Here is a 25,288-nt window from a genome sequence, read left to right as displayed (position 1 = left end):
AATAATACAATCCAATACTTATGTAGTGCAGTTTATTAGGGCTGCCAGTTATAGGCCCTGTTCACACAGTTTCTTTTACGCATTTTTTGCCGCAGAAATCGCAGCAAAAAAGAGCTGACATTGCCTCCCATTGATTTCAATGGTAGGCGGAGGCGTTTTTTTCCCGCCAGCGGAAAAAAAACAATCACGGTAAAAGGAAGCGACATTCCCCATCTTGAGGTGGTTTCCGGGAAAAAAGTCGCAAATGGGCGCGGCGTTTGACGTGTTTTAGGACAAAAAAACTGTACGTTTTTTTCCTTTACCTGTTAAAAAACGTAGAGGTAAAAAGAAAACGCAGCAAAAAAAAAAAAAACGGAGCAGATTTTTCCAGGTAGAATTTTCTGCCTGCAAAAAACACACACGCAGCATTTTTGCATTGACATGCTGCGTTCCGCAAGCTGTGGAAAAAAATATGCAGAAAAAAGTTCAGGAAATTTACCTGCTGTACGGCATTTAGTTCCTAAATGCCGTACAGCAGGTAAATTTCCTGAACTTTTTTCTGCATATTTTTTTCCACAGCTTGTGGATGAGATTTGTTTAAATCTCAACCCCCTTTTCTGCTACCGTAATCGTTATTACCCACAGCGAAAATGCCACGTGTGGCCTTACCCTTATGTTGACAGGCAGCCTATTAGGCCATGCCTCCGGCATAATATGAATAACTGGCTGTAATCGCCTATTATCTATTTTAGGCTCTTATACGCGGACTCAAAAAACAATAATAAAACTAAATAACAATTCTGCCTTACCAATTTTATTATAAAAAATATACATATAAATCTATGAGAAAACTATGCACAGCCAATACAGGGCCTGTTCACATCACCTTTCGCTTTTCGTTTCGGGGTTCCGTCGGATGAACCCCGCAACAGAAAGTGAAACCACAGCTTCTGTTTCAGTCACCAGTGACATCAATGGTGACGGAAACATCGCTAATGGTTTCCGTTCGTCACCATTCCGGGAGATTTCCGTCGGAATCAATACCGCAGTCGACTCAGCTAACGGTGTTGTGAACAGGCCCTTACAAGCTCACAAAAACATTATCCACTCATGATCAACACTGCTCTGCAGATACGGGTGTCCAACTAGGCAACTGAATCAGGACCAGGTCCTTGCCTATAAATCCCTGCCACAACACTATGAACGGCATTCAGGGTTGTGATTTTGGGGAGAAAAAAAACAAAAAACGTGCACAACTATAATCCAACCCATTCAATTTGCAATCACCAGTAGCTATTATACCTGTGGCAGAATTCATCTAGGATGTAGAAATCTTCGTTAATACAGTTTTCAGTAAATATTAGTGCTTAAATACACTGCAACATTCTTAACAGGCAATCTGCTTTTAGTGTTGAAGGGATGGTCTAAGAATAGAAAAGAGAAAACTTTTTTTTTTTTTTTCGAAACAGTGCCACGTTTGTCCATGGAATGTGTCTGGTATTCAACTTCAGCCCCATTCATTTGAATGGGTATGAGTTATAATACCAGACACAGCTGATAGACAGACATAGGGCGGTTCCTAAAAAAGAGCAGACCCTTTTTCTAACCAAATTTAAAACAATACGAAAGAAAAAGAAAGAAAGAAAAAGACAAAAAAAAAAAAAAGAAAAGAAAAAGGAAGAAAGATAAAAAGACAGAAAGAAAAAGACAAAAAGAAGCTGCCCGTAAGTCTTTAAAGAGGGGGAGCAGAACGAGTCAGATGCAAACACGCAGCCTAAACAAGTCTATGAAGAAGGGAGGGAGAGCAAGAGAAGGAGAAGGGAGGGAGAGCAAGAGAAGGGAGAGTCACATACAAACATGCTGCCCATACAAGTCTATAGAGGAGAGAAGGGAACAAAAGCAGAGAAGAGACAGGCTGCTGGTAAAATGTATATATGTCACCAGAGTGCTGGATTCTCAGCTACACTGCTCATTACTGCTGTACAATAACCTCTATGATGAAGCAGGTTCTCTAAACAAGTGATAGAGAAAGCTGAGCAGGATTCCCCTTTTCTATGTGTGCAATGTATGGCAGACATGATAACCATTAGACTCCACCCACTAGCTCAGAGACAACTGAGAATTAGAGCTAGAGACTGCAGAATGGAAAACTTGCAGAATGCAAGTCATAATGGCCTGAAATAGCGTTATTTCCCTTCAACACATATGACTGATTATTCAAAAAATTCACCTGAAAAGTGAAGTATGCTTTAACAATTTAGCATCTATTAATCTCGACAATGTTCAAAGTTTCTCCAAAGGACTCATGCACACTACCATATTACAGCTCTATATAACCTCCGAGTTGTAAAGCGCTGTAATAAGGCACCCTTAAATTTCTATCGGACCCTACAAAACCTCTGTATGCCTCTGATTACATTGTGCCATGTTCCATATTGCTTCCAGGGGATATCATTTCTGTTATATGGCACTATATATGGTGACACACAAAGCCTCAGCTGCGTGCATGAGGCTTAATACTTCTAAAAACTGTCTCTTAGTAGCGTTAATTAAATTCTGTGTATGTAGCTCTCAAAATAAGCTGCACACAAACAAATGTACACAGCTCATCCTAGAAGTTGCATATATGAACGCAGCATCTTAAACCAAATACAAATATACGCTGCATCATCTGCCAATAAGTTAGGAATCCGTTCTCCTGGATGAAAGTTTTACTATGAGAAACTTTTAACACTTCACGTGCCCAGTCTAATTGGCAGTAGTTAGAAGAAGTCAGGAGCCTCGCACACGAGCGTGTCTTCCCTCCGTGATATACGGTCCGTACGTCGGCCGCTTGTCCCGGACCGAACGCACTGCAGGGAGCCGGGCTCCTAGCATCGTAGTTATCTATGACGCTAGCGGTCACTGCCTCTCCGTGGAACTACTGTCCCGTACTGAAAACATGATTACAGTACGGGAGTCCCGCAGCGAGACCGGAACACCTAGCGTCATAGATAACTGATGCTAGGAGCCCGGCTCCCTGAAGTGTGTTCGGTCCGGGAAATTCGGCAGACCTACGGACCGTATATCACGGACCAAACACGCTCGTGTGTGGGAGGCCTAAATCTCCATTTTAATAATTTCACTTTCCTCCAATTTTATGCTTTATTACCCTGCCTAGAATAGGTTTAGCTAGTACCACATACAAAACATTCAATGAGCAAAAGGTGCAATCGTGCCATCTACAAAACTAGCCATAGAAGCAACGTTTATGTCCTGATAGGGGGAAATAATTATCGTTAATCATTGTAAAATCAGTTAAAGACAATAGCTCGATCTATGGCTAGCCCAAGTCTAGAAACCGTTCATTCTTACGTTAGAAAATTACAATAAAACGGATTGACATTTTTCTCGGGGAATAAATAATAAAACGGACAAAAAGATAGCCCTAAAAATTCCAATGTAGCAGTTAATAACCATTTTTTGGGGGCTTTTTTTTGCTTTTTTTCTTCAAGTGTCCCAGTGTCCTTTATATAGTCATCCATTATGTACTCCAATAAAAGAGATAGCATGGTGTCTACCCCATAGTAATCCCCACAGAAGAGCCCCGCATTTATTAAATGTAGCACGTGGTTTGGAATAGAGTTAGAAACTCCGTCCACCTATTTCATGACGCAGAAGACCTTTTTCCTGCAGAGGCATTTCTGTACAGATTGCTTTTTCAAGCCTAGTGCATGGGCCTTTACAGAGGCATGAGGGACGAAGCTGATAGAAAATATTAGGAATTTCTAATACTGTGGTTTATTTATCAGTACCGGCTACTCAAAATAAAAACACCTTTTAACCCCTACCCGCACGAGTAAGTAACTGTACGTCGTTGCGGGAGGTTACTTCCCACACGAGGACGTACAGTTACTGAGTTTTTTTCCGGTGCACACTGTCGGCGACAGTGTGCACCGGGAACCGAGAGGTCAGCTGTCACCGACCGCTGACACTCCACTCTTTCCGGCCAGCGGTCCTTTGCCGCAGATTTCGGCGAATTAACCCCTTAAATTCGGCGATCGGTGGCAATCGCCGAATTTTAGTAGTTTCTAGCATATCGGCAGACCCCGGTCTGAAATCACTGGGTTTGCCGATAGTATGGCAAACGGAAGCCAAACAATGGCTTCCGTGTCTGCCATGGACGGAAGCCCATCAGGACCAACCTTCGGCTGGTCCTGATAGGCTTCCTGTCAGAATGAAAGGAAGTCACTGTGCATCGTGAACTGGGAGATCAGCTGTCCCTGACAGCGGACACTCTAGTGTTGCCGGACAGCGGACACTCTAGTGTTGCCGATCAGCGGCTCCTCGCCGCTGATTTTGGCAATTAACCCGATAAATGTGGTGCTCGATTGCGATTACCACATTTAGGGGGTTTGTAGCACATCAGCAGCCCCCATGCAATTGTGGGGGCTGCTGATGCTTGTGATGGCATCCGGAGGCCAGGCAACGGCCTCCGGGTCTGCCATGTATGGAATGCTATGAGGACCACCCTCGGGCTGGTCCTCGTAGACTTACTGTCAGAGTGACTGACATCACACCGACAGTTGGAATACATTACACTACCTAGTGTAATGTATTCTAGCAGCGATCAGAGCTGCAGGTAAAAAAAAAAAGTGTAAAAAGTAAAAAAAAAAAAAAATAAAGTTAATAAAAAATGTTTTATAAAAAAAGTGTAAAAATAAAAGATTTTTGTTTTCCAATAAGAAGTCATTTATTTAAAGGGAATAAATAAACGCTAAAAAAAAAAAAAAGTACACATATTTGGTATCACAGTGTTCGTAACAACCCGAACTATGAAACTATAATGTTATTTTTTCCACACGGAGAATGCCGCAAACAAAATAAACGGAAACTATGTCAGCATCGCTATTTTTTGGTCACCACCCCTCCCAAGATATAGAATAAAAAGTGATCAAAAAGTCGCATTTACCCCAAAATAGTACCAATAAAAACTGCAACCTGTCCCGCAAAAAGCAAGACCTCCCACAGCTTTTTGGACGAAAAAAATTAAAAAGTTACGGCTCAGAATATGGTGTTTCAGAAAATAAATTATTTTATAGAAACGTCATTTTTATTGTGCAAACGCTGCAAAACGTAATAACAAAAACTATACACATATGGTATCGCCGTAATCGTTCCGACCGGCAGAATAAAGTAAAACGTAAGTTATTGGCGTTTCAAACCCGACATGGCACTGAAAACCAATCTAGCAAAATCTACGCTCCAAAATCCAAAAGGCGCTCCTTCCCTCCTGAGCCCTACTGTGGGTCCAAACATCAGTTTATGACCACATATGGGGGTATTGCCGTAATCGGGAGAAATTGCTTTACAAATGTTGGGGTGCTTTTTCTCCTTTATTCCTTGTAAAAATGAAAAAATTCTATGTTTCCACAGGAAAAAAAAAGTGATTTTCATCTTCACAGACTAATTCCACTAAATTCTGCAAAAAATTTTTCACTAACAAAGTACAATATGTCACGAGAAAATAATCTCAGAATCGCTTGGATAGGCAAAAGCATTCCAGAGTTATTACCACATAAAGTAACACATCAGATTTGAAAAAATCCTCTGTGTCCATAAGGCCAAAACAGGCTGTGTCCTAAAGGGGTTAAAAGAGGACCTGTACAGTCCTCTGACATCTAAAACCAGCTGGACAGCTTAGCTGACACTGCAGCGCTAAGTGCAGTGCTAGTTTTTATTGCTTTCTAGCCGCCAGTGTTCTGCTGAAATCGTTCCTGTTATTTTCGAAGACCTGTACGAGTACACTCAAGGGGGCAGTCCCCAGCATTCAGTAAAAATCTCATTTATAAACGGTGAGCGCTGGTGACTGTCCACTTGATAGTCTACTTGTACAGGTCATCGAAACTAACGGGACCGATTATAGGGGAATGCCGGCTAGCAGGAATTGAAAACCAGCGCGGACCTTAGCGCTGCAGCTAACCAGCAAGTTTTAGATGTCAGAGGACGTGACAGGTAAATTAGTAGTACTTTTTTATTGTAGTAAAAGTCCTTTAATCCGACATCAATGGGATTTAAGAGACCGGTCTTTAAATGTAAATAAATCATTGGGTCCCTAATGAAAATATGCAATGACTCATGCAGTTCCTGAGGAACCAGTATTGACTTTGGAGACAAGAGTTGAGCAAACAGCTCTTAGATACCATTTTTTTTATACTAAAAAGCAATCAATACCCTGAACAAGAGACAATGGTCATGAAAATTAGAGTGCCATTGATGCGTCAGCTCACGATAAACCTATTAAACGATAAATGCTTTAAAAAAACAAAAAACATCCTATGCGCAAGAAGGAAGATCTTCTACTCCTAGAGACTAGACACTAATGTTATTTTGATTTCAAATAAGCAAACGGTCTACATCTTCATCTACTCTTTGTCTTCACTGCCATAGATCGCGTTCAACACCTGCACACACAAGTTTTTGGTTCACACTATCAAACAGTTTGTACAGTTGCATTTTATATGCCCGATTTTAAAGGAAAGGATAAAAATGTAACTATTGGATCTATGCCTTGCTTAAACAAAACGCAATGACAAAAAGTGATAAGATCATCAAGGAATAAATCCCTCAATCAATCTCAACATAGACGTCACAACTAACACATTTCCTATTATTGGTAATGTATGCCAAAGGACAAACATTAGTACCACAACTGCTTTGCAGTGCAGTATTACGATCAGTCTGGGAGAAATAAAGAGGATGTTAATCCTTAAAATTTGGTACTTGGATTCTGTGTTTGAAAGCACAAAGAGTTCAAAAGCCACTCCAAAAGTAAAATGTTATTAAAAAGGCCCCAAGTGACATAAAGCAGATAGGGTAATGGAAAGAAGAAAAAAAAAGGGTGAAGGGGAAAAAAAATAAAAAAAAAAAAACAGACAAGAAGGAAAGATATGCTTAAATGCAACAGAAAAAAACCCAAAAAAATTAACACAATATTAATACGTATGGAACAAAAAAGAATAAAAACTAAGTCAGTGTTTAAAAATGGGGGTAAAAAAGATGTAAAAAGCAAGAGCATTTCAGGTAGAAAAGGCTTGTCAGTAAAGAAGCAGAGTCAGGGGCTTTTTTCTTCTACCTTGTACCCAGTTGATTTGGACAGTACAGAACGTTTGGTGCCATCCTTTTTTGGGGTTGATTTTTCTTTTGCCTTTGGTTTTCCCTGAAATGATTCCTCCTGGGTATCCTGTGCATTTTCACCCTCAGACACATTACCAGATGAACTCTCCTAAAATGACAAAATATTTTGTGAAGTTCAGAATAATGTTGAAGTAGTCCAGTATTTGGACAAAAAACACTGGGACCTGTAAAGCGGGGAAAAAAACAACACGATCTCATAGATTTATTATTTCTAATTCGTATTGTCTCTTTGGTGAACCTTTGTCTGGACTGACAATTAGGAAGGGTACAGTGACAGTTTGTGATCACACGATATCACGGAAACCTCACCGCAGTCTATTCAACACAGTGGAGAAAGAAAGACTACCAGTATGGTAAAAAAGAAGAATCCGGATTGTAAGGCCTCCCACACACGAGCGTGTTTGGATATACGGTCCGTACGTCGGCCACATTTCCCAGACCGAACACTGCAGGGACCCGGGCTCCTAGCATCATAGTTATCTATGATGCTAGGGGTCACTGCCTCGCTGCGGGACAACTGTCCCATACTGCAATCATGTACATCACTCGTCCCGCAGCGAGGCAGTGACACCTAGCGTCATAGATAACGACGATACTAGAAGTCCGGCTCCCTGCAGTGTGTTCGGCCCGGGAAATGCGGCCAACGTACGGACCAAACACGCTCGTGTGTGGGAGGCCTAAGTATAGTACGCAGACTTCATTTTCCCCTTTATATATACTGTGCAAAAGTTTTAGGCAGTTGTAAGAAAATGCTATAATATTATATATATATATATATATATATATATATATATATATATATATATATATACATACATACATATACACACACACACACACATATACATACGCATATATACCTACACACATATACCTATATACACACACACACACACACACCTTATATATACACTCAAACACACTATAATAAATATATATATATATATATACACATACACACACACACACACACACACACACACACACATACATAACCTTTCAAAAGTTTAGGGTCACTTAGTAATTTCCTTATTTTTGAAAGAGAAGCACAGTTTTTTTTCCATGAAGAGAACATTAAATTAATCAGAAATACACTCTATACATTGTTAATGTGCTAAATGACTATTCTAGCTGCAAACGTCTGGTTTTTAATGCAATATCTACATAGGTGTATAGAGGCCCATTTCCAGCAACCATCACTTCAGCGTTCTAATGGTACATTGTGTTTGCTAACTGTGTTAGAAGGATAATGGATGATTAGAAAACACTAGAAAACCTTGGTGCAATTATGTTAGCACCGCTGTAAACAGTTTTGCTGTTTAGAGGAGCTATAAAACTGACCTTCCTTTGAGCTAGTTGAGAATCTGGAGCATTACATTTGTGGGTTCGATTAAACTATCAAAATGGCTAGAAAAAAGAGAGCTTTCATGTGAAACTCGACAGTCTATTCTTGTTGTTAGAAATGAAGGCTATTCCATGCGAGAAATTGCCAAGAAACTGTAGATTTCCTACAACGGTGTGTACTACTCCCTTCAGAGGACAGCACAAACAGGCTCTAACCAGAGTAGAAAGAGAAGTGGGAGGCCCCGCTGCACAACTGAGCAACAAGACAGAGTCTCTAGTTTGAGAAATAGACGCCTCACAGGTCCTCAACTGGCAGCTTCATTAAATAGTACCCGCAAAACACCAGTGTCAACGTCTACAGTGAAGAGGCGACTCCGGGATGCTGGCCTTCAGGGCAGAGTGGCAAAGAAAAAGCCATATCTGAGACTGGATAATAAAAGGAAAAGATTAATATGGGCAAAAGCACACAGACATTGGACAGAGGAAGAGTGAAAAAAAAAGTGTTCTGGACAGACGAATCGAAGTTTGAGGTGTTTGGATCACACAGAAGAACATTTGTGAGACGCAGAACAACTGAAAAGATGCTGGAAGAGTGCCTGACGCGATGGCGTCAGTCAAGCATGCATCTGTCAAGCATGGTGGAGGTAATGTGATGGTCTGAGGTTGCTTTGGTGCTGGTAAAGTGGGAGATTTGTACAAGGTAAAAGGGATTTTGAATAAGGAAGGCTATCACTCCATTTTGCAACGCCTTGCCATACCCTGTGGACAGCGCTTGATTGGAGCCAATTTCATCCTACAACAGGACAATGACCCAAAGCACACCTCCAAATTATGCAAGAACTATTTAGGGAAGAAGCAAGCAGCTGGTATTCAATCTGTAATGGAGTGGCCAGCGCAGTCACCAGATCTCAACCCCATAGAGCTGTTGTGGGAGCAGCTTTACCATATGGTACGCGAGAAGTGCCCATCAAGCCAATCCAACTTGTGGGAGGGCCTCCTGGAAGCATGGGGTGAAATTTCTCCCGATTACCTCAGCAAATTATCAGCTAGAATGCCAAAGGTCTGCAATGCTGTAATTGCTGCAAATTGAGCATTCTTTGACAAAAGCAAAGTTTGAAGGAGAAAATTATTATTTCAAATAAAAATCATTATTTCTAACCTCAGTCATGTCTTGACTATATTTTCTAGTAATTTTGCAACTCATTTGAAAAATAGAAGTGTGAGTTTTCATGGAAAACACAAAATTGTCTGGGTGACCCCAAACTTTTGAACGGTAGTGTATATTTTAATCCATTTTTGATGCTATTAACTGTATTTTGTATTTTTATCATGTCTCAATAAAAACTATTTTATTTTGAAAATGTTTGGGTCAATACTCATGTATTGCAGTATATTGTGATTTTTACAGGCTCCTGTAACAGCGCGATTGCTGTTTCCGTCCGGGGTATCAGCTGGAATACACAGCTGACACCCGCAGTGTATGACGCGTGCTCAGCGTGTGAGCCGCTCCATATATCACCCCCCCCCCCCCCACACCACGACATGCTATTAAGTCGTGGTGTGCGAAGGGGTTAATGCGCAGCGGATGGTGCAGAGTGAAAATTAAAATTTTCCACTGATGTGCCATTTTAGTGCACTATATGTTGTGCCCAGTTTGTCACACAAATACCTCAAACCATTAACCGGGTTCTCCCAGGTATGGCGATGCCATATCTGTGGACATAAACGGCCGTTTGGGCACGCTGTAAGACTCAGAAGGGAGGGAGCGGCATTTGGCTTTAGGGAGTGCAGATTTTGCTTGGTAGTAGTTCTGTTTGGCGTTTTGCTGGTATTTCAGTTTATAATGTGGGGGCATTTGTAGGCTGGGCAGAGTACATCAGGGGCATAATAAGTGGGTATAATAATGGGGTAAATAAATAATAATTCGCAGATATGTGGCCAGTGTCACACTTATAAATGGCGCCCGATCTTATCTGCTTTTGGAACACTGCACATTTTGCATCGCCATATTCTGGGAGTCGGAACTTTTTTCTTTTTTTTACCACCGGAGCTGTGTGTGGGCTTATTTGTTGCGGGACAATCTGTAGTTTTCATTGGTACAATTTTGGGGCACATGCGATTTTTCGGCAAGCAAGGTGAACAAAAATCATCAATTCTGACAAAGATTTTTTATTTTTTTTGTTACGGCGTTCACCCTGGGCTATAAATGACCATTATATTTTATTCTGCGGGTCGATACGATTACGGTGATACCATATGTGTATAGTTTTTTTTAAAATTTTGTAGTGTTTGTGCAATAAAATAACTTATTTATAAAATAAACTATTTTTTGTGTCTCCATATTCTGAGAAGCATAACTTTTTTATTTTTCAGTCCAAAAAGCTGTGTTAGGCCTCATGCACACGACCGTATTTTTTCCCACCCGTAAATACTGGCGTAAATACGGGTCCGATGTCACACGTATTCCACCCGTTTTGCACCAGTATTTACGAACCCGTGCTCGTAAATATGGGTCCGGTGTCACACGTATTCCACCCGTATTTACGAGCACGTTTTTGGCGGCAAAATAGCACTGCACTAATCGGCAGCCCCTTCTCTCTATCAGTGCAGGATAGAGAGAAGGGACAGCCCTTTCTGTAATAAAAGTTAAAGAAATTCATACTTACCCGGCCGTTGTCTTGGTGTCGCGTCCCTCTCTTCACATCCAGCCCGACATCCCTGGATGACGCGGCAGTCCATGTGACCGCTGCAGCCTGTGATTGACCTGTGATTGGCTGCAGCGGTCACATGGCCTGAAACGTCATCCAGGACGTCGGGCCGGATGTCGAGAGGGACGCGTCACCAAGGCAACGGGCGGGAGACCGGACTGGAGGAAGCAGGAAGTTGTCGGTAAGTATGAACGTCTTTTATTTTTATTTTTTACAGGTTTATACTGATCGGTAGTCACTGTCCAGGGTGCTGAAAGAGTTACTGCCGATCAGTTAACTCTTTCAGCTCCCTGGACAGTGACTATTTACTGACGTCGCTTAGCAACGCTGCCGTAATGACGGGTGCACACATGTAGCCACCCGTCATTACGAGAGCTCCATAGACTTCTATGGACTGTCCGTGCCGTTATTACGGCCTGAAATAGGACATGTTCTATCTTTTTCAACGGCACGGGCACCTTCCCGTGAGAAAACGGGAAGGCACCCGTCGCCAATAGAAGTCTATGAGCCCGTTATTAGGGGTCGTAATTACGACCCGTAATAACGGGAGTTTTTACGGTCGTGTGCATGAGGCCTAAAGGCCTTGTTTTTTGCGGGACGGGTTGTAGTTTGTATTGGTACTATTTTGGCGTACATGCGACTTTATGATCACATTTTATTGTATAGTTTAGGAGGGGTGGTGGCCAAAAAAAAAGTGATTCTGGAATTGTTTTTCATTTATTTTATCTGCGGTGTTCACCATGCGGGAAAAATAATATTATAGCTTTATAGTTGGGGTCGTTACGAACGCGGTGATACCAAATATGTGTACTTTTTTTTCTTATAATAAAAGACTTACTATAGGAAAAAAAAGCAGTTCTTGTTTGTCACTTATAACTTTTATTTTTACACTTTTTTTTCAAAACATTTTTAGTCTTTTTTTTAAACTTTTTTTACTTGTTCCACTAGGGGACATTTAGACTTGCAGCTCTGATCGCTGCTAGAATACATTACATTACACTACCTACGTAGTGTAAAGCATTCCATCTGTCATTGTGACGTGACAGTCACTCTGACCGGAAGCCTACGAGGACCAGCCTCCGGCTTCTGTACAAGGCAGCCCGGAAGCCATTGTCTGGCGTCCGGTTGCCATGTGTACCATCGCCAGCCCCCGTGATTTCACGTGGGGCTGTCGATCTGCGCTAAACACCTTAAGTGTGGTGTTCGCAATCAAACGCCGCAATTAAGGGGTTAACTGCCGAAAACAGCGGCGATGGGCCGCTGATCGGTAACGGGGAATGCAGGGCAGACACCCTGCACAGTTAACCGCCGCTACGGTGTAGCGCCGCACGACGGTTAACTGTCAAAGCACGGACGTAACTGAACGTCGAGGTGCACGAAGTTACTGCACACATCGACGTGCAGTTACGTCAAGGTGCGGGAAGGGGTTAAAGCATGTAAGGCCTGTTGGTCTAGATTAGAAAAATTAGAAGTACAGTGTAATGACCCTTTTCAATTTCTCCTCTTAATGAGTTAACATCTCTGAAGTAAGGAGATAAAACTCTAAAAATCTGGAGCCCCTTTAGGGGGAACAAAGCTACTTTTAGTTCTAAGACCCACATTCTGTAAACATAATAAAGGTTGTGTAACAACTCGGGGTAGGTGTCTCAGGAACCTGTGTTTCTGCAAACAAAGCTTTCAAACTTAAGTTTCTATACAACTTTTGTAAGTCCATATCTAATTGGAACGTATCATTTATATGTAGGACAATATGAAACACCTTTCTGTAATAGAAGTAACTGAGCTGGACACAAATTTTTCGATTAAATATTCATAACTAATGACAGATCTATACCTGCGAGCGAGTGGTCAAATTGAGACGACTGGTTCCTGAGAAACAGTCCCGCCTCGTCTTGTCTTCTAACTGGTGGTCTTCGTCGTGGGCCTAAAAAAAGGCACACGATTGGAACATTGTCTATCGCTGTCTGAGCTTGAGACGATTCAATCCGGTGAAGCCATACTACCCCTGAAATAATTTCTTTGTGGAAATGAATCGCGCCATCTGTATACTCTTTTGCTGGTAGTGTTCCGTATCATGGATAAATTTAGATCTTTTCTTTTTTTTTTTTTTTAATTCCTTGCGGTGGTTGACCAGATTGGATTGAACTTTTTCTTTTAAAGGTGAAAAATTCCTGCATGGTCCTGTCCTAGAATTTCGTCATACTGGTCTAGGGTTGTGGAGTTTCTTGATGAAAAATTTGAGTTTCCCCGGGGTCTCTCCCCTCAGGTATGCCTCTTGGGCATTATGAATGATACAGTACAAGACTTATGACAAAATATTTTCTTGATTTGCTCCGTTTTGTGCTAGGAAGATTCTGATTATGGCATGGAAAGCCACGGAGTGTCCTAGTCAAGAACATTGGTTGCAATTGGTGAATAAGTATATACCCATGTATCAAAAGTTATACCTTAGCAGGAGATGCCCTGACAAATTTGGGAAGATATGGGCTAGGTGGTTGGAAATCTCAGACACTGCTATCTAACTGGCTGGAGAGGGAGCACTGAGAGATGAGTGGAGAGAATGTGTGATTGGCGTGTGACTGGGTGTTTGTCTGGTCTGTGCTGGGCAATATTAATGGTCACCTTATGATCCTGTTTTAATTGCGAAAAAAAAATAGGATAAAAGGTGATCATAAAGACGCATGTACCCCAAAATGGTACCAATAATAACTACAGCTTGTCCTGCAAAAAACAGCCCTCATACCACTACGTCTATGAAAAAATAAAATTAGTTATGGCTCCAATAAGTCAGGAAATAAAAAATATGCAGTTGTGCCCGAGGGGAACATTTCTTCTGTTTGAAAAGGCGATTTATCAAGGACCTAAAATTAGGGAACCAGGAAAGGGAGGGCCCAAACATATCTGCTGGAAGCGAGGGTGCCCGTATTATACCAGGACAACAATTTCCCGGCAAAATTCCCCAAACTACAAAGGTGCCGAGTGTGGACCAAAAGGGGGATAAGAAAGGACGCCATATATCAGTGCACCACCGGCCTGTGCAGAAAGGAGTGCTTCACAGCGTAACACACATCTATGGATCATTTTATTGTTTTTTTTTACCCCATTATTATACCACCTGACTATGCCCCTTATATACTCCGCCCGGCTTACATGTACTCCCACATTATAAACGGAAACACCAGCAATACTCAAACAAATCTACTACCAAGCAAAATCCGCTCTCCAAAAGCTAAATGGCGTTCCCTCACGTCTGAACCCTACAGCGTGCCCAAACAGCAGTTTCCTTCCACATATATGGCATCGCCACGCCCAGGAGAACCCTTTTAACAATTTTTGGGGTGTGTGTCTCCAGCGTCATAAGCTAGGCACGACATATTTGCTACTGAAATGGCATATCTAGGGAAAAATATAAATTTTTCATTGGCACCATCCGCAGTGCATTCATTTATGGAAAAGACCTGTGGGGTGAAATGCTCACTACACCCCTTAACAAATGCCTTGAGGGGTGTAGCTTCGAAATGGGGTCACTTCTCAGGGGTTTCTTTTTATTATTTCACATCTGAGCCTCTGCAGTTGTGAACCAATACTTTGTAAATCGCCAAATTATTCCTCAATTTTACATGGTACGCTTTCACTCCTGAGCGTGGTCGAATGTCCAGGCAAAAGATTAGTGCCCCATGTAGGGTGTTTCTAAAACCAGCATAATAATTAGAGAGCTGTCTTGTTATGGTGGCACAAGCCGGGCACCACATATTGGCATATCTATGGAAAAAATCCCATTTTCACTCTGCAACATCGAGTTCACACGAATTTCTACAAAACACCTGCAGGGTTAAAATGCTTACTACACCCCTAGGTAAATGCATTGAGGGGTGCAGTTTCCAAAACTGGGCGACTTCTGGGGGGTTTCCACTGTTTTGGGCCCACAGGCTCCCAGAAACCAATCCAGCAACATCTGCACTCCAAATGGCGGTCCTTCCCTTCTGAGCCCTGCTGTTTGCCAAAACAGCAGTTTATGACAACATATGGGGTATTGCCGTACTCGGGAGAAATTGCTTTACAAATGTTCTTTTTTTTCCTTTATTTGTTGAGAAAATGAAAAAATTTGCGCTTAAGCTACGTCTTATTGAAGAAAAAGGATTGTTTTTATTTTCACTGCCCAATTCTAATAAATTCTATGAAACATCTGTGGGGTCAAAATGCTTACTACACCCCTAGATGAATTCCTCAAGAGGTGTAGTTTCCTAAATGTTTTGTCCCCTCAGGGGCTTTGCAAATGTGACCTGGCCTCCGCAAACCATTCCTGCTAAATGTGATCTCCAAAACCAAATAGCGCTCTTTCCCTTCTAAGCCCTGCCGTGTGTTCAAACAGCCGGTTATTACCACATGTGGGGTATTGTTTTACTCGGGAGAAATTGCTTTACACATTTTGTGGTGCTTTTTCTCCTTCAGTCCTTGTGGAAATGAGAAAAAATTAGCTAAACCTACATTTTCTTTGAAAAAAAATGTAGATTTTTATTTTCAGGGCCTACTTCCAATAATTTCTGCAAAAAAACTGTGGGGTCAAATCGCTCACTATACCCCTAGATAATTTCCTCAATGGGTGTAGTCTCCAAAATGCGGTCACTTGTGGGGGGGGTTTCCACGGTTTTGTCCCCTCAGGGGCTTCGTAAATGTGACATGGCCTCTGCAAACCATTCCTGTTAAATGTGAACTCCAAAAGCCAAATGGCACTCCATCCCTTCTAAGCCCTGCCGTGTGTCCAAACATCCGTTTATTACCACATGTGGGGTATTGTTTTACTCGGGAGAAATTGCTTTACAAATTTTGCGGTGCTTTTTCTCCTTTACTTCTTGAGGAAATGAGAAAAAAAAAAAATCGCTAAACCTACATTTTCTTTGAAAAAATGTCGATTTTAATTTTCACGGCCTACTTCCAATAGTTTCTGTAAAAAACCTGTGCGGTCAAAATGCTCACTATACCTCTAGATAATTTCCTTGAGGTGTGTAGTTTCCCAGATGGGGTTACTTTTGGGGGATTTTCACTGTTTTGGCACCGCAAGAGCCCTTCAAACCGGACATGGTGCCTAAAATATATACTAACAAAAATAAAGGCCCCAAAATCCTCTAGGTGCTCCTTTGCTTCTGAGGCCGGTGCTTCAGTGCAGTAGCACGCTACAGCCACATGTGGGATATTTACTAAAACTGCAGAAACTGGGCAACAAATATTGAGTTGCATTTCTCTGGTAAAACCTTCTGTGTCATAAAAAAATTTGTATTAAAAAATAATTTCTTCAAAAAAATATGAAATGTGTAAATTTCACCTCTACTTTGCTTTAATTCCTGTGAAATGCCTAAAGGGTTAAGACATTTTCTAAATGCTGTTTTGAATACTTTGAGGGGTGAAGTTTTTGTAAATGGGGTTACTTTTTGTGGGTTTCTAATATATAAGGTCCTCAAAGCCACTTCACAACTGAACTGGCCACTGTAAAAATAGCCTTTTGAAATTTTCTTGAAAATGTGAGAAATTGCTGCTAAAGTTCTAAGCCTTGTGATGTCATAGAAAAATAAAAGGATGTTCAAAAACAATGCCAATCTAAAGTAGACATATGGGGGATGTTAATTAGCAACAATTTTGTGTCGTATAACTGCCTGTCTTACAAGCAGATACATTTAAATTGAAAAAAATGCTAATTTTTGCAATTTTTCGCAAAATTTTGGTGTTTTTCACAATTAAATCCTGAACATATCGAGCAAATTTTGCTAGTAGCTTAAAGTGAAATGTGTCACGAGAAAACAATCTCAGAATCGCTTGGATAGGTGAAAGCATTCCGACGTTATTACAACATAAAGTGACACGTCAGATTTGAAAAATGAGGCTCTGTCAGGAAGGTCAAAAGTGGCTAAAGAGGGAAGGGGTTAAGATAGGCCAATGTTGTCGAATCATTTTATGCATTTTATAAGCAAAAGGATGAAAAGAATGGAAAAAGGTTATCCTCAAATTACTCTTTACAGATTTGGCATCTCTAGGATGCCTACATTCTTCCAAGACCTTCTGTGGATATCCTGTAGATCTAGATCTAAATTTTTCATAAATTCCCTCAAGACGCAATATTTTGTCTCCTGCCTTAACTATTCTGTCAATACACAAACTGTGAAATAGGAAGAGATTTTTTAGTGGCTTTAGGGTGACAACTCTTGAAAGGTAACAAATTGTTTCTGTCGGTTTAACGAATAGAGCAATAGAAAAGGAACCCATTGTCATCGATGTAGCTACTTACCTGCAAACGCTGATGCTGCTGCAGAATCAACTGTAGCCTCTGGTGCCGATGTGTCCTCGCTCGTCTGACACGATGCAGGACCTGTGAGTGACGTCACAGCGTGATCTGGCAGAAGCTGGGCGTTCTGAAGAGAAGTGGATGATACTTCTCATCAGAACGCCCAGCTAGTAAAGGTATTAAAAACGCCCCGATGTACGCACATAATACACGCCCAATTGGACTTTTACTTTTAAACACACCCACTTGGACTTTTGCAAGCCTCATTTGCATAACTACAAAAATGGTCATAACTTGGCCAAAAATGCTCGTTTTTAAAAAATAAAAACGTTACTGTAATCTACATTGCAGCGCCTATCTGCTGCAATAGCAGATAGGGGTTGCAAAATCTGGTGACAGAGCCTCTTTAAAGACGGTCACCACATTATAAGTGGCCTATATTGTACATGATGTGATCGGCGCTGTAACGTAGATTACAGCAGTGTTTTTTATTTAGAAAAACAATCATTTTTTACGGAGTTATAACCTGTATTAGCTTTATGCTAATGAGTTTCTCAATGGACAACTGGGTGTGTTTTACATTTTGGCCAAGTGGGCATTGTACAGAGGCGTGTAGAATGCTGAACAACCAGCGTCATACACTTCTCTCCATTCATTTACACTGCACATAGCGATATAGCTATATCGCTATGTGCAGCCACATAAACACACTATAAGGTTACTGAAGTCCTGACAATGAATATACATTACTTCCAGCCAGGACGAGATGTGTATTCATCATCCTGACACTTCGCTAATACAATCCCGAAACTACAGCACATCAAACGTAATCTCACAAGATTGCGATGTAACCTGTCATTTCAAATGAGATTACGCTTGCCTTGCTGTAAATATCACAGACACGCTACAGAAGTGTCAGGATTCTGAATAAACATCACGTCCTGGCTGGAGGTAATGTCTATTCACTGTCAGGACACTGCAGTAATGTTATAGTGTTTATGTGGCTGCACATAGCGATATAGCTATATCGCTATGTGAAGTGTAAATGAATGAATGAATGAATGGAGAGAAAAGTGTATGATGCTGACTGGTCAGCGTCATACAGTCCTCTGTGCAACGCCCACTTGGCCAAAAAGTAAAACACGCCCAGTTGTCCATAGAGAAACGCATTAGCATAAAGCTAAAATAGGTCAAAACTCTGTTAAAAAATGATAGTTTTCCTAAATAAAAAACACTGCTGTAATCTACATTGCAACGCCGATCACATCATGTACAATATAGGCCATTTATAATGTGGTGACAGAGCCTCTTTAAGTGATTTGAAGGTATATAAATAATTGTCCAAAAATCCCATACGGGACATTGCTTACAAAATTAGAACACTGTTTGATATGTATCTTGGGTTACACGTGATCGATAATAAAATGTATGACTTCTCGATAAATACAAAACCTATTGCTCCAATCTTTTACGTGCTTCCCAAGATTCATAAACGCCTTGTTAAACCACCAGGACGGCCTTTAATGGCGTCAACAGAATCTATATTGTCACCACTGTCCATGCTTGAAAAAATACCCGTTGGTGAAGAATACAACCTCATTCCGCTTAGATACAGGGTCCGTTGTACATATCATACGAGATATTGCAAGGATACCCAAGGAAGCTTTACTAGTATATTGGGATGTTGATAGTGTGTACACTTCTATACAGCACGATAAAGGCCTGCCGGCGGTTAGACTTTAACAATATCTTTCTAACTACGATACTCAGGTGATTAACTTTTGTATGTCTCTTTTAACCCTAGTTCTGAAAGAGAACTATTTCCAATTTCCGGACTCGTTTTTCCTGCAGATACAGGGTACGACAATGGGGTCCAATATGCCCACCCCCCCCCCATGCAAATTGTTACATGGCCAACTTTGAAAAGGATTACATTCATCCCAACAATTTATCTCAAACCTATTCGTTGGTCTGGAAGAGATATATTGATGATGGTTTTTGCATATGGGGGGGGGGGGGGGTACATTGGACACCCTTCTTACCTTTCATACTGATCTTAATAGTGTTTGGCCGGAGCTGCAGTTCACAATACACCACGACGCATCTACAGTAGATTTTTTGGATACAACTGTCATTAAAGATGATAATGGATCTATTCATTAAACCGACAGATAGAAACAATTTGTTATGTTTCAAGAGTGGTCACCCTAAAACCCCTAGGAAGTCTCTTCCTATTTCACAGTTTGTGTATTGACAGAATAGTTACGACAGGAGACAAAATATTGCGGCTTGAGGAAATTCATGAAAAATTTAGATCTAGAGGATATCCACAGAAGATCTTGGAAGAATGTAGGCATCCTAGAGATGCCAAATCTGTAAAGAGTAATTGAGGATACGCTTTGTCCATTCTTTTCATCCTTTTGCTTATAAAATGAATAAAATGATTCACCAACATTTGCCTATCTTAAAGAAAGGCTATCAGTCAGTAGAAGCCTTTAGACAACCTTTTTTAACCTTGTTTTCGACGTCCCCAAAATCTACGAGAAACTGGTGCATGCAGACGAGGGTTCTAAAGCTGTGATTTCTCGCCAACTGTTCTTGAACTCCCCAAAAAATGGGTACTTTCTCGTGTTTGCACTGTGCACAATGTACAAATGTCAGGGGTAAGGGGTGATAAAGTCTTTCATCCACTCTCAGGGAAAGGGTATCCCATTAACCCCTTCCCGCTCCTTGACGTACTATTACGTCATGGCAGCTGTATCGTTCGCGCTCCATGCCGTAATAGTACGTCTCGGGAGTAACGGCCGTTTCGGCCGTCCTCCCGACACATACAGGAGCTGTGACAGCTGCTGTCTTGTTCAGCAGCTGTCACAGCTCCTACAGCGGGGACCGATCGCTGTGTCCCCGCTGATTAACCCCTTAAAAGCCGCGTTCTATAGAGATCGCGGCTTTTTAGGGGTTAAGCTGCCATCGCCGGCCTGCTACGCGATAGCGGCCGGCGATGGTGACTATGGCAACCGGACACTAAACAATGGCGTCCGGCGATGCCATAGACGGAAGCCTAGTGGGTCCTGACAACGTCAGGACCCACTATGCTTGCTGTCAGTGAGTAGCTGACAGTTCTAATACACTGCACTACGCATGTAGTGCAGTGTATTAGAATAGCGATCAGGGCCTCCTGCCCTCATGTCCCCTAGTGGGACAAAGTAATAAAGTAAAAAAAAAGTTAAAAAAAGTTGTGTAAAAATAAGAAAATAAAAGATTTAAAAGTATTAAAAGTAAAAATCCCCCTTTTTCCCTTATCAGTCCTTTATTATTAATAAAAATATATAAACAAACAAATAAACTATACATAATTGGTATCGCCGCGTCCGTAACGGCCTGAACTACAAAATTATTTCATTATTTATCCCGCACGGTGAACGCCGTAAAAAAAATAAATAATAAACCGAACCACAGTCACAATTCTTTGGTCACTTCACCTCCCAAAAAATGGAATAAAAAGAGATCAAAAAGTCGCATGTACCTAAAAATGGTACTGATCGAAACTACAGTTCGTTACGCAAAAAATAAGTCCTCGCACGGCTTTATTGATTGAAAAATAAAAACTTTATGGCTCTTAGAATAAGGTAACACAAAAAGTGAATGATTGTTTACAAAACGTATTTTATTGTGCAAACGCCATAAGACATAAAAAAAAACTATAAACATCTGGTATCGCCGTAATCGTATCGCCCCGCAGAATAAAGTGAATGTGTCATTTATAGCGCACGGTGAACGCTGTAAAAAAAAACGAAAAAAAAAAACAATCGTACAATTGCTGTTTTTTAGTCACCACGCCACCTAAAAATAGAATAAAAACTGATCAAAAAGCCGCATGCACCCCAAAAAAACTACAATGGATTCCTCAAGGGGTCTAGTTTCCAAATTGGGGTCACTTTTGGGGGGTTCCCAATGTTTTGGCACCACAAGACCTCTTCAAACCGGACATGGTGCCTAATAAAAAAGATGCTTCAAAATCCTCTAGGTGCTCCTTTGCTTCGGAGGCCGATGCTTCAGTCCATTACCGCACGAGGGCCACATGTGGGATATTTCTCAAAACTGCAGAATCTGGGCAATAAGTATTAAGTTGCGTTTCTCTGATAAATCCTTTTGTGTTATAAAAAAAATGGTATAAAGAGGATTTTCTGACAAAAAAAAAATATGTAAATTTCACCTCTACTTTGCTCTAAATTCCCGTGAAACACCTAAAGGGTTCATAAACTTTCTAAATGCTGTTGTGGATACTTTGAGGGGTCTAGTTTCTAAAATGGGGTGTTTGATAGGGGTTTCTAATATATGGGCCCCTCAAAGCAACTTCAGAACTGAACTGGAACCTAAAAAAATAAATAAATGAGGCAATACTTCGCTTCTTACATTATACTGATAATGAGCCGTGCCCACCCCGAGATGACCCCAGTTTTGACCGTTTGTATAAACGGAGACCCCTATTAGACCGTTCCAGTGCCCGGTTTTCCCAAGCATACACCCCTGAGAAGTGTATTTCTATTGATGAGTCCCTGGTACATTTTAAAGGGAGGGTTCAATTCCGCGAGTACCTGCCGGGTAAGAGGGCAAGGTATGGCGTGAAGATGTATAAGCTGTGAGAGTGCATCAGGGTATACCTACAGGTTTAGGATATATGAAGGAAAGGCCACCCCCAAACCAGACTGCATCCTGGACTACAATAGGTACATGGGAGGATGGACTTGTAAGATCAAGCCCTGAAGCCCTACAGCGCCATGCGGTGTGGTATAAGAAGCTGGCCGGGCACATCATACAGATGGCATTGTACAATGCGTACATGCTACGTCGATGTGCAGGCCAGACGGGAACTTTCCTGGAATTTCAAGAGGTGATTATCAAGAACCTAATCTTTAGGGACCAAGAAGGGGGGGGCACCCAGTACTTCTGGAAGCGAGCCCACACGCATCGTACCAGGGCAACACTTTCCAGGAGAAGTTCCCCAAACTGGCAAGAAGGGAAAAAGTCAAAAGAGGTGCAAAGTCTGCTATAAGAGGGGGTAAGGGAGGACACAATATATCAATGTGACACGTGTCCCGAATAACCAGAGCTCTGTATGAAAGTGTTTTAAAATTTATCATACATCCCTTGGTTTATAATTTACCCCAATTTTACTTACCCTGATGCACTCCACACAGCTTATCCCCCCTCGTCTTTCCCCTCTGATCCCTGCTGTGTGTCCAGGCAGCTGATAACAGCCACATGTAGGGTATTGCCATACCCGGGAGAACCCACATTACAGTTTATGGGGTGTAGGTCTCCGGTCAAAATGCTCACTACACATGTAGATGAATGCCTTAAGGGTGTAGTTTTTAAAACGGGGTCACTTCTTGGGGGTTTCAACTGTTCTGGTACCTCAGGGGCTTCTGCATACATGACTTCGCACTAGAAAATCCCCAGTAGGCCAAATGGTGGTCCTTTCCTTCTGAGCCCTCCCATGGGCCCAAACGGCAGTTTATCACCACAAATGGGGTATTGCCGCACTCAGGACAAATTGGGCAACAGAATGGAGTATTTTATTTCTTGTGAAAATAAGAATTTTTGAGCTAAAATGACATATTATTGGAAAAAATATATTTTTTTTTAATTCCCAGCCCAATTCAAATTAGTTCTGTGAAGAAACTATGGAGTCTAAATGGTCACATTACCCATAAATGAATTCCTTGAGGGGTGTAGTTTCCAAAATGGGGTCACTTCTGGTGGGTTTCCATTGCTTTGATACCTCTGGGGCTCTGCAAATGCGACATGGCACCCGAAAACCAAACCAGCAAAATCTGTACTCCAAAGAACACACAGCGCTCCTTCCCTTCTGAGGCCTCCCATGGGCCCAAACGGCAGTTTATTGCCACAAATGGGGTATTGATGCACTCAGGAGAAATTGGGCAACAAAATTGAGTATTTTGTTCCCTGTGAAAATAAGAAATTTTGGTAAAAAATTACATCTTATTGGAAAAAATGTCATTTTTTTAATGTCACAGCCCAATTGAAATAGGTGCTGTGAAAAAACTGTGTGGTCAAAATGCTAACAACAACCATAAATGAATTCCTTGAGGGGTGTAGTTTCCAAAATGGGGTCACTTTTGGTGGGTTTCCATTGCTTTGATACCTCTGAGGCTCTGCAAATGCGACATGGCACCCGAAAACCAATCCAACAAAATCTGGACTCCAACAAACATTTAGCGCTCCTTTCCTTCTGAGCCCTCCCATGGGCCCAAACGGCAGTTTATCACCACAAATGGGGTATTGCCACACTAAGGACAAATTGGGCAACAAAATGGGGTATTTTGTTCCTTGTGAAAATAAGAAATTTTGATCACAAATGACATTTTATTGGAAAAAATGACATTTTTTTCATTTCAGAGCCCAATTCAAATACGTGCTGTGAAAAAACTGTGCGGTCAAAATGGTAACAACAACCCTAAATGAATTCCTTGAGGGGTGTAGTTTCCAAAATGGGGTCACTATTGGGGGATTCCTACTGTTTTGACACCTCAACACCTCTTCAAACCTGGCATGCTGCCTAAAATATATTCTAATAAAAAAGGGGCCTCAAAATGCACTAGGTGCTTCTTTGCTTCTAGGGCTTGTGTTTTAGTCCACGAGCGCAGTAGGGCCACATGTGGGACATTTCTAAAAACTGCAGAATCTGGACAATACATATTTAGTAGTGATTCTCTGGTAAAACCTTCTGTGTTACAGAAAAAAAAATGAATAAAATTGAAATTCAGCAAGAAAAATGAAATTTGCAAATTTCACCTCCACTTTGCTTTAATTCCTGTGAAATGCCTGAAGGGTTAAAAAACTTTCTAACTGCTGTTTTGAATACTTTGAGGGGTCTAGTTTTTAAAATGGGGTGTTTTATCAGGGTTTCTAATACATAGGCCCCACAAAGCCACTTCAGAACTCAAGAGGTACCTTAAAAAAAAGGCTTTTGAAATTTTCTTAAAAATATGAGAAATTGCTGTTTATGTTCTAAGCCTTGTAACGTCCAAGAAAAATAAAAAAATGTTCAAAAAACGATGCCAATCTAAAGTAGACATATGGGAAATGTGAACTAGTAACTATTTTGGGTGGTATAACCGTCTGTTTTACAAGCAGATGCATTTAAATTCTGAAAAATGCTATTTTTTCAAAATTTTCTCTACATTTTGCAATTTTTCACCAATAAACACTGAATATATCGACCAAATTTTACCACGAACATGAAGCCCAATGTGTCACGAGAAAACAATCTCAGAATCGCTTGGGTAGGTTTAAGCATTCCGACGTTATTACCACATAAAGTGAAATATGTCAGATTTGAAAAATGGGCTCTGAGCCTTAAGGCCAAAACTAGGCTGCGTCCTTAAGGGGTTAAAGGTTACTTTACTTGTGATTCCTCCTATGTGGTTTAAGTTGTGAAGTGCACTAATGGCCTCGTATATGCTGGGGAGACTACCCATCATATACCAGATCGCATATACGAGACCGCATTTCACAGCACAAACCAACTATTAGATGTAAAAATGTGTTTTTACCATTGCCTCAACATTGTCATAAATTGGGTCACAATGAATCCCAATTAAAATTTCAAAATATTGGAACAAGTAACCATTCCTAGGAGAGGCGGAGATCACGGGAATAAATTCAAATTACAAGAAGCCTTTTGGATTCACACAATGCAGTCTTTAGAACCAAGAGATTTAAAACAGGGAGTACGATTTACATAGCTTTATTTAATGGTGTCGTCTGGTCTTGTGAA

General features: G+C 41.1%; 2 protein-coding genes across 7 annotated transcripts in view; one reads left to right on the top strand and one right to left on the bottom strand.

Annotated features, from left to right (window-relative positions):
• PHF10 (PHD finger protein 10) overlaps window positions 1-25,288 on the bottom strand; it is a 243,444-nt gene that overhangs the window by 64,820 nt on the left and 153,336 nt on the right. For 5 of the 6 annotated variants that reach the window (XM_075862734.1, XM_075862732.1, XM_075862733.1 and 2 more), the window contains one exon: window positions 7,094-7,243. In XM_075862734.1, coding sequence (XP_075718849.1) covers window positions 7,094-7,243 — 150 coding nt within the window. Of the gene's footprint in view, window positions 1-1,281; window positions 1,404-7,093; window positions 7,244-25,288 lie in introns of all 6 variants that reach the window. The other variant, XR_012883215.1, reaches the window with a different exon arrangement.
• The window catches only part of C4H6orf120 (chromosome 4 C6orf120 homolog), a 108,968-nt gene that overhangs the window by 78,308 nt on the left and 5,372 nt on the right, over window positions 1-25,288 (top strand). The window lies entirely within an intron of this gene.

The sequence above is a fragment of the Rhinoderma darwinii genome, chromosome 4 (assembly GCF_050947455.1).
Source record: "Rhinoderma darwinii isolate aRhiDar2 chromosome 4, aRhiDar2.hap1, whole genome shotgun sequence".
NCBI lineage: Eukaryota > Metazoa > Chordata > Amphibia > Anura > Rhinodermatidae > Rhinoderma > Rhinoderma darwinii.
This window is presented reverse-complemented; position numbering and strand designations above follow the sequence as displayed.